Below are 14,979 nucleotides of genomic sequence, written 5' to 3' on the forward strand. Positions count from 1 at the left end.
AATGTGAAAGTATCCTCTAGGGGAGATGGCCACACCACAAGCCCTTCTCCTCCATTCTTCGCTCAGGTTTTGGGGATGCACACACACGTGTCCAGTGTGTTTTTCAAGTTCAGGACTTGAACTGCCGAGTTGGCCGTGTGGGATCCAGTGCTTTAACTACCACACCACCTGCTCACCCATGACATTACATTTTACACAACTAAAATCTCACATTTGATCTTATAGAGAACATAATAGATCACGCATGGGACTCAAAATTGCTCACAAGAGCCATCTCCAATTGTCTCTAATATACAAATACCAAAGGCTACAAAATGTAGTGAATTGTGTTTTACCATCTTAGACATCTTTGTTCATCACTGCCATCACCTGTGCCAGCCAACTCACAGTAGTGATACCCCCAGGTGCCAGGAGTCCCAGGAAATGTCACCTTGGAGCAGTCAGCATCACGCATGGTCTTTCCAGTGTTTCCTTTTGAAGCACCTACTGGGGTGTATGTACAAAACCGTGTGCTATGTTGATTGTGTACATAAAGTGGTGAGTGGCTGTTGTCTCGTGGAGCATATTGAATTCCTCTGAATGTTTAATGCTGTTCATCTTTTTCTGCTTGTACTCGCCAGTGCTGTCTCTCAGAGTTCACTCAGGCTTGAGATACGTAACCAAAATCTGCTTGCCTTTGTCCAGCCACTGGCTGCCAGTGAGTCCAGGAGCAGTGCTGTTCTATAGTCCTGTGATGGGCATGTTGGTATTTGTATATTAGTGCACACACGGATGCACACACACAGGGTGTGTGACTCCATGACACTTGAATACAAACTACCCATCCTAATGAGTTTTCAGTGTCAAATGAAGCAGGCTGGTGTTCCTTTTGGCTAGCAGCTTTGGATTAGTAAAACAAGAAGTTACTGGGGGCCAGCAGGGTGTATGGTTGTTAAGGTACTGGACTCCCACATGGCCAATCATGGTTCGAGTCCCAGACCTGATGGCTTGAAAAATCATGCTGGGTACATGTGTGTGCCCAAAACCTCAGAAGGAGATTGGAGGAGAAGGGATTGCAGCATAACCATCCTCACTGGGGGTTGGTTTCTCACTTTCCCTCTCCCTGACTGTCTCTGGCCTTCTGACAAGTGCATGTGCTCTATAGAAAAAAAAAAGACTTAAAAAAGAAGATACTCAGCTGCTTACCTAGTCTTCGCTACACAGAGTGCTGTACCTTTGTCACAGACAGCACGGTATGCCTTAGGCTTATTACTGACTTTCCTACTCTAGCTCTTTCAGATAGACAGCAGAGACGGTCATCCTCACAAGTGAGTTCCTGAAACTTTTTGCCCAAATGTCACAACATATTGAAATACTCTGTTGCAACTCCATAGGAAAGTGTGCCATGTGAAATAGACTTTGCAAATAAAATGAGTTTTGGTGTTGTTGTTTTTTTTTGTTTTTTTTTTTGTTTCTTGTTTGCTTGTTTGTTTTTATAATAGTAAAAACTGTACTTCTGATGGTCTAAAGGTGACACCCGTTGTTGACCAACCTATGAACACAGGCTACCAGCAGTTCAGTTGGCGTGATGGAATCCTCTGACTTCCCTGCCCATGTAGGGGGTGGTTCGGCACAGTTCCACTTCTGGGACAGGGAAACGTGAAAGGTCAAGCCTGGGCCTTCCTACAACCATGTAATGTTTGTCACTCTTCACTCTTCTCCATGATGTCTGTGACTTACAGTTGAGGCCTCTTATTAAATTATCTTTTCATTATAGCATACTTCACAAAAAGTCACTGTTTTAGTCTTTTTAAAGTATACTTGGACAAGGTTTTGCAACTATCCCCACCATCTATATAGTTCTACAACGTTTCCATTGCCCTGAAGAGAAATGCTGTACCCATGGAACAATAAGTTTCCACCACAACCCCGCCTCTGGCCTTGCCCACCTCGCATCTGTGCCCGTCATGGCGAGGTGAACCCACTGGTGCTCACGGTCTGAGTGGGCTCTCACATGCACATCTCTTCAGGGCAGTGCTGTTACTGAACTGCCCATCAGTGTTGCATTTCCAGTCTTCGAATATGCTTTACTCCACTGGGTTTGAGGTTTGATAAGGCCAGTCTTTGGCTACTCCTGATATTTGGGGTCTGGTGCTTTTAAGAGTGGTGGCAGCCATTCCCCACTGAGTCCCCTAGAGCACCTGTGTACATTGGAATCAGCACAAACTAGACATCCCATTCCCATCAAAAGTGCCTCCTCCTTGTGCCACCTCCTAGCTAGAAACTTCTCTGGTCAAATTAGGCCCCAGGTCCTGACACTGTGAGCCAGGGTGCTACGACTCAGAGGTGATGGGCACTGACTAGCCTTCCCCTTACCACCCCCCCCCCCCCCCCCCACATGCGCCCCTCTCCGGCCACATTGGTCTCCCTTCTTCTCTGGATAGCCTTTTGCTCTCCTCTTCCTTGGATGGGATCCCTGCCCCTACCTTCAGATTCTGCATATCAGCACTTGCTATGTGGGGGTCACTCTGAACACCCTGTGTGCAATGAAGTTTTTGACTGGTCCACTCTACCCCTCACCACTACAACAGTGCAGGCTGGAACACTAAAGAAAGCAAGACGGGACCTTGGGGGCCTGAGTCCTGTGACTGCAGAGTGTCAGTTCCCTCTGAGTCCCATCCTTACTGGTCAGATGAGGGGGTCTGCAGTGCTATCTCTGCCGGTCCTTTCAGTGCTGAGATTCCAGACTTCTCAAATTCCATGAACTCACTGTGGCCAGGGCCAGAGGATCCAGAGACGTAACGCCACAGCTAGTGCCAAGGAGCAGAGTTTGGAGCAGATTGGCCATAGCGTCTTACCAGGGAGCCAATTCCCTGTGTCATTCTGGGTGCCCCCGTCTGGTGCCCCACCCACCTAGAGGGGCAAAGCAGGCCCCAGAAGGGCCTCCCTGCCTTTGTTCCAGAGTATTTCTAGAAGGGTCCTAGTCACTCATCCAATTCAAATCCACCAGCACAGTAGCACTTGCCACTAGGTTTACATGTAGCATGTGTCGGTATTTTTTACACATCATATTTTTTATCTTTAAAAAGATTATTTAATTTTGGAACCAGCAGTTAGCATAATGGTTATGTCGCTGAACTCCCACGTAGTCGACCACGGTTCGAGTCCCAGACCCGGTGGCTTAGAACTCACACCGGGCGCGTGTGCGTGCGTGCCCAGGATCCCAAGAGGAGAATAGAGGAGAAGGGATTTTGGTGTGGCCATCCCCCCTGGGGGGTGATTTCTTGCTTTCTGTCTCTCTGTCTCTCTCTGTTTTTCTGGCGAGTGCACGCACCCTATAGCAAAAACCTCTCCAAAAAAATAAAGAATTATTTAATTTTATTTGATATAATTTATTTTTTAATTTGGACTGGAGAGAGACACAGAGAGAAAGAGGGAAAGTGAGAAAGCAAGCCGCCAGGTCCAGGACTTGAACTGTGGTCAGTCATGTGGGAGTCCAGCATCTTAACCTCTATGCCCCTATTCTATTTTTTAAATAATTATTTATTCAATTTTATTATTTTAAAACTTGCTTCAGGGCATATACGCTCACCAGAAAGAGTAAGAGAAAGAGAGGGAAAGTGAGACAGAAAGCTGCCACGTCCAGTACTCAAACTGTCATTTCCTGTGTTTGAGTCCAGTGCTCCAACCACCACACCACCTGCTGGCCCCAGAGGCATCACTTTAAACCCTCACAACCACCCTGTGAGGTGGGCTTTTTTGTTGGTTTGTTTTGTTTTTTTTTTTTTTTTGGAGAGATTTTCACTGTAGGGCACGTGCGCTCGCCAGACAGACAGAGAGAGACATAGAGACAGAAAGCGAGAAATCACCCCCCAGGGGGGATGGTCACGCCGCAATCCCTTCTCCTCCATTCTCCTCTCGGGATCTTGGGCATGCACGCACACGCGCCCGGCGTGAGTTTTAAGCCACCGGGTCCGGGACACGAACCGCGGTCGACTATGTGGGAGTCCAGCGACATAGCCATTACGCTAACTGCTGGTTCCCTGTTGGTTTGTTTTTTAGCTTTGCTATAGGACATGTGTGCTTGCCAGAAAGAGAGAGGGAAGGTGAGAAATCACCTTTGCAGGGAGGATGGCCATGCTGCAATCCCTTCTTCATTCCCCTCCCGGGATTTTAGGTACATGAGCATGCACACTCAGCATGATTTTCAAGCCACAGGGTCTGGGACTCGAACTGTGCAGTTGGGCCATATGAGCTCCAGCGCCGTAACCTCCATGCTGCCTGCTAGCCCCAGATGTATTCACTTTTACCTGCGAGATGTTGAAATTTGTGGAGATAGGCATTGGTTCCAGGTCCTACAACTAGAAAGAGGCAGAGCTGACCCCAAACTTCGAGCCAACACCCAACACTACTCTCAGAGCAGACACATTGCAGGGTAGGTCATCAACACCAGGACAGTGTCTTTGGTGCTGGGGGCAAAGTCACTGCTAATCAATGACTGTTCACACGGGCTGCCATTCGCCGTGCTAAGCACTCGCGTTATGTCATCCGCATGGGATTCTGCAAGGTAGGGGTTTTCGGTTTTATTTTATAGGTGAAGAAACAAGTTCAGAGAGAAGTAGCTTGCCCTACGTCTCCTAAGTAGACAATGGCAGAGCAGCCAGGATGTGAACCCAGGCAGCCTGGCTCCAGAACCCACCCTGTTAGCCACAAAGCAGGTATGTCCTTGACATCCTTTATAATGTTGTTTCACATGAGAGTCCGGGACCCCCAACAGGGTCCAGCCTTCCTGTCAGCCAAGATCACAGGCATGCCCGTGGCCCCTGGCCCCCAGCACACTCCAGTCTACCTGGCTCTGAACCCCAAGCTCTCCCGTGTGACCCCAGTGCCGCATAGCAACACCCTCCCACCTGCACCACTTTGGCTGGGCCACATCCTTGATATTCTGACCCCCTTCATTATGAGAGGAAATGACAATTTGGTAAGTAGACATCTGTCATTCCTCCCGAGGTTGTCCCTCTTGTTAATTAAATGTATTCAGCAAGCCCAGGGACTAGTACTGAGCACCATATCTGATAGTTCTCTCATTGTGACACATCTGTTTCTGACAACACAGTGCATTTAGCGATATGCTAGGGGTATGCTCAGAGTATGACCTGTCAGTTATTACCTGTGTGACTTCAGGCAAGGTTCCTAACTTCTCTGAGCTTATTTCTCATATAGAAAACGGAAGCTATGATGCCAGCATGGGCTACGGGCAGGCACCTTATGACAAGCAGTAGCTGACAGACTTGCAGGGGCCTTCAGTCTGCTGCTGAGGACAGTGGTGGAAGGTGTGTGTAGGGAGCAAGGGGCAAGCAGTGGAGTGGTGCCAGCAGGTATTTTAGAGCGTGCAGTTGAGCAGAGTGCAGGCCACCAGCTCAGGTTTGGCAGGCCAGGCCGGACAGGAGAGCACACGGATAATGGGCCTGAGGGGGAAGGAATGGCCGCAGTGGTAAAGCATGGAACTCAAGGCAGACAGGGAGAGGATGGAGGAAGGGTGGCAAGGGGCTGAGAGAAGAAATTGGACTCAAAGTTCTCATGCGGTCAGAGTGAGTCAGAGTCCGGGAAGGGAGTGTGCAGCCAGAGGACCAACCTGGACGCTGAACCAGAGGCTGGCCCAAGAGGAGCGAGCAGAAGTGGAGGGCATGGGATGCCATCCAGATATCTCCTGGGCAGGCAGGCAAAAGCCAGGTGCCGAAGTCCTCAGGGCCAGGGCCAGCTAAGGGCGGCCTCCTCTCCAGCTCAGGCATGAGCCCCTGGGCTCCTGCCCTTCCAGCAATCTCCAGAAGTTGGCCTGTTCCCTCAGGAAGCGAGGAGCAATGAGGAGCCCAGCCTGCCCACCGCCCCGGGGCCCAATAACTGGATAGCTGTGCTCTTCTAGACAGCTGTACTCATCTGCACTTTAAAGGTTTTAGCAGCTAATTAATCTAGGGAAATACGCCTGTGGTTTCTCGCTGACAGGTTTGATTCCCTTCTCAGATAGCAAGCGGCAGCACCAAAGGGCTCCTGCCCTTTGCTTTTATTCCCCTCGGCAAGGGGCCCACTTTCTCTCACCCTCTCTCCCCGGTGAGTGCACATGTCCTCTAGCAAGTTCAAAACTAACAAATAATTCTTTAAAAAAACAATCTGCGAGTGCTCCCGTCTCCCTATCCACTCTGCCTGCAGCTGGAACGCAGCTGCAGTGGCCTTCTGGCTTGCAGAGCCTTCCATGCCGGGGGGCCGGGGTGGATGGTGCAGCAGACATGCTGCACTGGGCCTCCTGGGCCATCTGAAAACCACCTACCACCCGGGGTGGGCAACCCTGAAAGTGAGCCTCAGAGATGAATCATGTGGGTGTGAGGGGCACCAGGGAGCTGCAGGGCCAGGCTGACCCTCTATCTCTGCCCATGCTATGCCCTCCCCACCTCTGCCTAAAGTCCATGGGCCTCAATAAGCAGTACCCCAATAAGCCATGGCCACAAAGGGGAGCAAGGGACTCAAGACCCTAGAGGGGGCCATAGTTGAGAGTGTAGGAGTGCTCACCAGGGATCCTGGGCTGCAGGGGGCAAGGGGAAAGGAGCTATGGGGATGCACCCAGCCAAACAGGGACCATGGTCACGCTTCTCGGTGACACGCTCCCCACCCCCACCATCCTGGCCAAATAAAACCAGCCCATCCTTCTGAAGAGATGTGAAAATTGAGAAGTGCTATTTTATGTCTCTGAGTGGTTTCTGTTTTTTTATTTATTTATTTTTTAACTGGTTCAAAGTGGTGTTAGCTTGGTTTGCCTATAATTCCTGGGTCCCATGCAATTGCACCAGACTTCTTATATCCTCGAAGTAAGGGAGAAACAGGTCAGGTCAGTACTGCCTTAAGGTGATTCCACAGGGCTGAAGAAAACGACAGGAGGCATGTTATTTATATGCTGCTTTATTTCTGTAAGGATACACGGAAACGTTAGATGATCACAGCTAATGACAAAATGTAGAAATGAGGCATTGGCTTCTCTAACCACTCCTACAAAAATGTTAATACGTATTGTCATTACATGTTTACTTTTGATACCGTCGTGTTATACTATGTCATATAATAACGGAGAATACAGCAAGCAGGTGATCCTGCACGTCAGGTAAGCAGTAAGTGGACATCTGGTTCTGCCTGTGAGGACGGTGGCCTCCCCACTCCCCCAGAGATCCAGCTAAGCTCCCGAGGACAAGTCCTAGGAATCACAAGAGAAGGGACTTGGCAGTCCTCCTTAACACATGGACAAAGAGCAGACAACTACTATGTTACAAGGGAACCAACTCGTCACGGTTTTAAAATGTCACATCCATGTAGATGACAGCCCTGGCGCCTGCTCAGCCACCCCTCTGGAGCTGGACAGTTACTTCTGCAGGATAAATTTCCAAACTGCAAGAACGTTTGAGGGGCTAAAATATTGTCATGCAAGTTTCCAAACCATAAACTATTTTGTTATTAAGTAAAACAAAAATATTATCAATGTAAAGAAAAGTAAGGAAGCAGGGTTAGTTTGGTGAAGCGTTCAATAGCACGTGTTGTGACGATGTTCCTCTGAAACAGGTTCGTTTTCTCAGATCCGCCTACACTTTCCAAATCACCTGCGCGTTCCATGCTTTACAGTAGGAACGCTCAGAAAACATGCCACACAGGGAAATCAAACGTTAGTACGGGGAAGGGCCCGTTTCGAATGACAGCTAAGTTCAAATGTTAACTTCCTGGAAATCCGTGTTAGTCATTGGAAAGCACGCAAGAACAGAAGGAAGGGAAGAGCTGGAGGAGGGTAGACCATGCATTTCGTAAGTCCTTTTCCTGCTCACGGAAAAGGGTGAGCAGCGATTCGCAGCAGCCGCCGCCACTCCGGCATGTCGGGTGACTATGAGGTGGGGTCCTGCGGAGCCGCCCAAGGCCTCTCAGTGGGGGCTTCCTCTCTTATGCTTCTGGCTTACATCACTAAGTGGCTAAATGGTTCGCACTTTTCTGCTCTATGAGAAACATGCAGAAGAGTCAATCTATCTAAGTTTTTGTTCTTAATTGCAGCTGTAGAGAAATTAACTTTGCTGCAGGGTTGCTTCTTGCTAAATCTTAATATGATCACTGTGTGCCCTTATATTTGAGTAACACTGTAAAATGGGAGAAAAGACAGAAAGATCAACCGGAAAGAGGCGAAAGGCCCCTCTTCCCCTATCGATGGTGTAGGGCAGAGAGCAAGGACACAAACAACAAGACTCGAATTCCATTTTACAGGACAGGAGCCCCTGTCACTTTACAGCTTTTTGGCACAGTCGGGGCAATACACTTGCTCCTCGTGGAAAACAAAGCGCTTGTTGGCCAGATTCACGGAGCATTTTTTGCAGTGGAAGCAGTAGTCGTGCCAGGATTGTCCTTCATAGGCCACCACACTGGAGCCTTTACCAAAGCCTGCGGACAAAACAAAAGAAAACAAGAGAAACAGCTGAATGAATACAGGTGAGGAGCCCTGATTCAGAGAGACAAAATGACGACTTGCCCCGTCCACAGAGCCGACCAACCCGCGGAGCCAGCATCTGCCGATTTAAAGTACCCACGTTCCCATGCCACCGCTATCACCCTGTGACGCGCACCGACCTCCCAGCATAACCAGTGTCTTTGATTTAGGTCAGGGCCATGGCATCAAAGTGGCCACCAGGAGGCAAACTTGGGCTGTCCGTGGGGTGTGCACTTACCGGGCCTCGAGGAGCTGCTAAGCTTCGATTTTTTCTATAAAGAACCACCACCCACGAGGGACAAGTCCTCTCTCCACCCGGATGCCTGCCCCGGAGGTTGGCGCTGGGAAACAGGGTGAGAGGCAAGCGTTTCCCGTGGCACACTGGGGGCTTCCTAGCTTTAGAGACTGGGTGGCTCACTCTTGACACAGTCCTTTTCCCTGAGGATGGCAAAAGTCTTCTCAAATGTACATTTCAAGGCTCCCCGGGGAGACGGGAAAATTGGAGACAGGGGAAAGGGCCCAGGGCACGTGGATCGCGGCGCGAGATGAGGAATGAAGTGATTAGATTTGCTTCTGACCGCAAAACGAAACGGAACACAAAACAAAAGCCCGGCCAACAGGCACCTCTGAGCTAGCCTTCAGCTACACCCCACGCCCCCACCTCCCATCCCCACAGACGCCCCCGTGCAGTGCCTGCCCTCGGCCCAGTGGGTCTCAGGCGGTGAACTCCCGGCATTGTTAGTCAGCAGTAGTCAGGAAGTGTTCTGTGTTGCACAGGCTAACCTGGCCTAGGGGAGGATCCGAACTATTTGGGGGCCTTTGGGACAACAATGGCAGGGAGAGAGGGGCGTTCTTTGGGGGCCTTTGTGGATGAAACCGACGTAGGAAAATGAGAGATGGTTACCATGCGCAAAACCTAGCCTGGCAGACTTAGCAAGGACTCTTTAGCCTACCAGTGATGGGGTTCTTGCATCCAGCACACTTCTTGGCCACAAAGTTCTTGTAGCAATCCACGCAGTAATACTGGTCCTCCACAGCGGTGAAACGCTGCCCAGCCAGCTTCTTAGAGCAGGTAACACACACAAAGCACTCGGCATGCCAGGGCTGATCCTGGTAAGTGATTCCTCCAGATGTGATGGCCTAGACCAGGGAGTGTAGCACCGGATTCAGATTCAACAAATTCCACTTTGTTGAATGCCTCCTATGTGCCAGGCACTGTGCTGGGCGCTTTGGTATACAATATCTCATTTAATCTCCACAACAGCCATGGGAGGCAGGTGCGATTATTATCCCCAATTTACAGATGAAGACACCCAGGCTCAGTGAAGGCGAGCCCCTTCGGGAGGTTACACAACTACTATTAATAAGCGGTGGAGGCAGGCCTCTGGAGCCAAGGCTGCCCGGTGCAGGGTATGGCACGGGTCGCCCCCACACCCTCAGAGTGAGCACGCACACTGACAGCCTAACTGCCACGGCACTGCCTTCCGGTTCCACAGTCTCCTCATCTGTAAACCGAGAATAATAATGTCTACGTCACAGGGCTGTCGTGAGGATGGAATGGGATAGTGTGTGTGCAGGTGCTCTGCAAACTGTCAAATGCTTCTAGAAACGCCAGTCACCATGCAACTCCCCTTGAAACTGTACCTTGTTGCACTTCACGCAATGCTTGGCAAACTTGGTCTCATGGCAAGTCACGCAGTAGAAGTCCTCCCCTTTAGGGAAGAAGCTTCCAGTCCCGATGACTTGCTTGCAGTTGCTGCAGGTGAAGCAGTCTTTGTGCCAGACGGTCCCCTTGTACTCCACGTTTTGATCTCCTGCAGGGGGGAAGCCATGGGATAGCCCCACTGCCAGGCTCTGCAGGGGGCTGCATCCCCGCAGCTCCCTCCCGGTCCTCCGGAAGTGAGGGGATGCAGGCCCTGCAGTCACTGGCCTCACACTTCCGACTGTCCTCCCCGTGCCCTACTCATGGTTGTGCCAACCCGGGATTCTGTCAGGGGCGGGGACCCCAGCATGATCACTTTAGGATTTAGACGCCTGAATCCCCACTCCCCCGCCTCTACACCCTGTGCGGACTCAGCGATTCAACAGGGGCTCCCTGGCCCAGCTTACACCCTGAGGGGGAAGCATGCTCCGGTCACTTACTACACCCAAGTGAGAAAGTGCTACATACTGTTCACTTCATTGTCCTGCCACAGGCTGTTCTCGCCAGTGTTCTTTAGTCTCCGAGTGTGTGCGTGTGTGCGAGCATATATGTGTACGCATATATACGCGTATGTATATGTGTACATATATACGCTACAGCCTCAAAGCAGCTCACAGCGACATCGGCCCCGCCCCACCATGCCAGCCCCGTCACATCTGCCCTCGGGGCCACCTCCCTGGCAGCCCTGGGTGGGAGGAGGGCAGTACCTGCTACGATGGCCTTGAAGCACCCCTTGCACCTGGGGGAGTCCTCCCGAGTGACGCACTTGTTGCACATGATCTTGTTGTCCTTGGACACGAAGGTCTCGTTAGCCAAGGGGTGAAGGCACTTGGCACAGCGGAAGCAGGTGTCGTGCCAGAAGCGGTTCTTATAGTGCACCTCCTGGAAACCAAGCAGAGCAAGGCGGGCCACCGTGAGGGGCGCTGGGGGAAGTGGCAGGAACCATCCCCTCAGTTTCCCTGGGGCTGACTACTGCGACAGAGACGACGCAGTCCCTCACACGTGGGGGGTGCCCGACCCGCCTGTTCCTGTAAATAACAGGAGGGACGCTGAGCTGAGATGACAGAGTCGCAATCCTGAAATACTTGGAGGTCTGTCAAGAAGCTGGCAGGGGTCTGTGCCTGGTCCAAGCCCACATGCCACAGGTAGGAGCACTAAGACTGGGGAGCACGAAGGGCTGTCTCAAGGCAGCAGTCAGGATGTGGACAAAGGCTAAGGGTGGGCCGCTACAGTTCTGGCTCCAAGGAAACTCCACCCCAAAGCCTGTCTGCCCAGCCTGGTCCCAGGCGGGGACAGCTGTACCTTGGCATCGGCGCTGATGGGCTTGCGGCATTCCACACAGGTGTTGGCACAGAACTTGTCAAAGCACTTCAGGCAGCAGTGGTGGCCATCTTTCTGCACGTACTTTTTCCCCTGCAGGGGGTCCCTGCAGTAGTGGCAGTCGAACTTCTCAGCCATGGTGCCCACCTTGTGGCTGGAGGGACCTGTGGGGGCAAACAGGCAGAGCGAATGAGCAACGGCAACACCAAAGCAATCCGCCACAGAGCCTCTTTGAGGCACCTATGCCAATACTGTGCATGGCTGAGAAAACTCTCAGAGCCCACCGGGTCTGGGAACCAGGCCCAGCTTCCCCTTCAGCCAGGCCAGCCACTGGGAGCCGAGGCAGCAGGTACTTCACTGTGCCTCCCAAGAACAAAGCGTCCCAAGTCTAGCTCCCTCGGGCTCAAGGTCAACGGCCAGCGACACCCCGAGGACACAGGGGACCAGCCCACTACACAGACTCAAAAGGGCACTGTGCTGGGGAACAAGGGGGTCAGAGCTTGTTGGCTGGAGCCACCGACGGAGCCTGGGGGTCGCCGAGGGCAGTGGCCCGAGGGAGTGAAGGAGTGTGATGGAGAGGGCAGGAAGATACGGTTCCGCACAAAGGAAGTACACTGGGCAGAGGCTGGGGCAGCAAAGGGTGCCCATGGAGTACACAGCAGGTGAGGCAGTGGCAGGTGCCAGGCCCTTGCCCAAGGGCTACCCAGTGTGCCACAAGCCAGAGCCTCCCAGCGGGCGACCACCTCTTCCTCCATCATACTTGGGGGAAGGGGGTGGGGGAGACAGTATCCCCCAGACGGCCCCCCTTTCTTCCTATCCAAGAGATCCTCCTCATCGGAACAACACTGAGCTGACCGCAGATCCACAGCAATCCTCCCTCATTCCCCGGTTTTAAAGGTTTAAATTTACTTGAAATCTAGCCCACGCGCTGAAATCCCTGGAGAGACTCTAAAGCGTTCTGCCCGAGAGTCTGCTGCCGACAGAGGGATGGTGCGAGTGCTGTCCTCCAAAACGGCGGGGGTTGGCCCGATCCCTCTGTCACAGCGATGCATGGTTTTGTGACATACCAAACCCCAGTCCCCTCTTGGTCAAGCAAGTAAGGGTCAATGCATTCACTGACGTGTTACCGTGTGGGACACTTGCTATTTTAAAAATTGCCATCTTAAAATAGAATCTGGACAACATTACTTTTAGAAAACATTAAGCCGAATAATTATTCTGTGGCTCCCCCCCAATTCCCTTTGGATAAACAATCCCTGTTCCTTCCCCACCCCGGGCCAGGCTGTCACCCCAGACAACACCGCCACTGCCGCCTACTTGGCCAAGTCATTTCCTACGGAATTCTGCCGCCAGAAAGGGACCCGATGTGAGTTTCTGACAGCACTCGACTTCTTAAACATATGCTAATTTGGTCCTCTCCCCCGGAAAGAGAAATGTACACGGATAACTAGAGAGCAGGGAACACGAGAACCGAGACTCTTCTCAAACTATCCACCAACACGGTTCTGGGTCTGTGCTCGCAGACGCCCGGGTGTAACTGAGAGAGAAAGAACGAGGGGAAATAAAAGAGCAGTGGCCCGGTACTCACCCCAGATCTTCCACTAACTGAACGGCGCGGACTCTCGCTCCGGGTTCCATTCCCGGTTTTTTTTATACAAACACATGTCCAAGTTGTTTGGATCCTGTTGCCACAGGCAACCAAATAGCACAGAGTGAGCTAAGGAAACCACACCCAGTGTCTCGGAACGGCCTGGGCAAAGGTTCTTGAACTCTCACTCCGAACCGGGTCAGTCTTAGAAGCAAGCCTCCAAACAGAACACACCGGGCCCCCCAACAAGCACCGTGTTCTGGGCCTCGTGCTGGTACACAGACACTCCCCCCATCTCCAGAAAGCTGCCAAGTGAAGCAGAGGAGCGACATTCCTGTGCACGGACAGTTGCCTGGGACAGTTGTGTCACCGTTAAGACACTTAGCAAGATGAAGAATGATTCTTACTCAGTTCTCGAAAAAGAAAACTGGGCTGTTCCCCTCCGTAACTGGGTCACCAACAAAAAGTAGAGACACAGTGGACATGGGCTTCACCTCCCTGAAGTGTGCACTGTTTACGTAAGGCAGCTCTGACACTGGCGCTGTAACTCACAGAGGTGGCCCCTCATGGTGACGGCAAGGGGAACGTCACTCTCCTCAAATCCTTGTGGTCTTTGCTTGGCCATACTGAAACTGTGCCCTCAACGAAGACTTGCTTTTCTGTTAAGAGCTGAGTTGAGAACCCAAGTAAATCTCCAGTAACAACAAAGGACAGGAAATTAAATTATCAGTGGCTTCTAAATGCCATTTGGCAAGAAAATAGACTTTGTAAGATTAGACAGCAGTGGCTTCCTGCATGGCTAGCAACCACAGCTGGCTTAGCCCTCGGGAGACTACCTTCTTGGACCATCTTTGAAAGGCCTCATTCTCTCGTACCAAGGCCTCTATTTAGAATATGACTTTGAACCCTCTCATTTTACTATCATTCTCTTTGCACGTCTTTCAAAGTAAAAATGGATTCCAAATAGTTCCATATCAAAGTACTGTAGAGTCCCACCTAAGGAAGGGGTCCCACCTCTTGGGATTTCTGAGTCTTTATGATAAAAATACAGATACTAGTGTCATATAAAAAAAAAACTGCTAGAAAATACGGTGGATTCTATCTAGTGGCATTTAGAAGTTTTAAAGAGGAGAGAGACTTCACTATGGCTGGCAGGAGCAGCCTTTCTCCTTACCAGCTCAGCCTCTCTCCTTGAAAACCATACACTTTCAGAACCGTCATATGCCCAATGCCAGGTTCTTCCTCGGCTACTTTCAGAATTCCAGAATGTGACTTACTCAGAGATTGTAGGGCATTCAGATGATGAAATAAATAACTCACGGCTCACCAATGAACATGAAAGCACCAAAGTTGACTGAAAAGGCCAATGACATCGCTCAGCAGCGTAATGATACAGTGGTGATATCACGTGTCATACAGGATCTTTTTTTTATAAAAAAAAGAAATATTTATTTTACTTATTATTTTTAAATTTGTCATAGGGCACATGTGCTCACCACAGACTGATAGACAGAGGAAAAGTGAGAAAGCAAACTTCCGGGTCCAGAACTTGATCCATAGTTGGCCATGTGGGAGTCCAGCACCTTAACCCCCGTGCCACAAGCTAGCCCCACATACAGGGTCTTAAACCAGCAAAAGAAAAAGTAAACACAATGAACAACAGTAAGAAGTCTCATCTCTGGCTACGTTTGAGTCCTAGCTTTAGGTGATACAGTTTTCCTGCTCTGTGGTATGCAGTCCAGGGTCACCTGGTATTCCCCACCACTGCATACTTAAACCCAGAGTCTGGATGCAGATGAAGAAACAGATCTCACGGGGCATATTCTTTTAGAATTGATTTCAACAGTTGACTTAAGTCTTTTTCTTATGTGTGGAAACACTGAT

General features: G+C 50.9%; 1 protein-coding gene across 8 annotated transcripts in view; it reads right to left on the bottom strand.

Moving 5' to 3' along the window:
• Window positions 1–6,914: 6,914 nt before the first annotated feature.
• Window positions 6,915–14,979, bottom strand: part of FHL1 (four and a half LIM domains 1) — a 48,152-nt gene continuing 40,087 nt past the window's right edge. For 3 of the 8 annotated variants that reach the window (XM_006160709.3, XM_006160707.3, XM_027776679.1), the window contains 6 exons: window positions 11,490–11,671; window positions 10,895–11,069; window positions 10,130–10,299; window positions 9,439–9,625; window positions 8,724–8,923; window positions 6,915–8,439 (listed from right to left, as the gene is read on the bottom strand). In XM_006160709.3, coding sequence (XP_006160771.1) covers window positions 8,356–8,439; window positions 8,724–8,923; window positions 9,439–9,625; window positions 10,130–10,299; window positions 10,895–11,069; window positions 11,490–11,645 — 972 coding nt within the window. In that variant the 5' untranslated portion in view covers window positions 11,646–11,671 and the 3' untranslated portion in view covers window positions 6,915–8,355. Of the gene's footprint in view, window positions 8,440–8,723; window positions 8,924–9,438; window positions 9,626–10,129; window positions 10,300–10,894; window positions 11,070–11,489; window positions 11,672–13,095; window positions 13,183–14,979 lie in introns of those variants that run through there. The other 5 variants (XM_006160711.3, XM_027776680.1, XM_006160712.3 and 2 more) reach the window with 3 other exon arrangements.

Source organism: Tupaia chinensis, unplaced genomic scaffold (genome assembly GCF_000334495.1).
Source record: "Tupaia chinensis unplaced genomic scaffold, TupChi_1.0 Scaffold000706_1, whole genome shotgun sequence".
Lineage (NCBI taxonomy): Eukaryota > Metazoa > Chordata > Mammalia > Scandentia > Tupaiidae > Tupaia > Tupaia belangeri.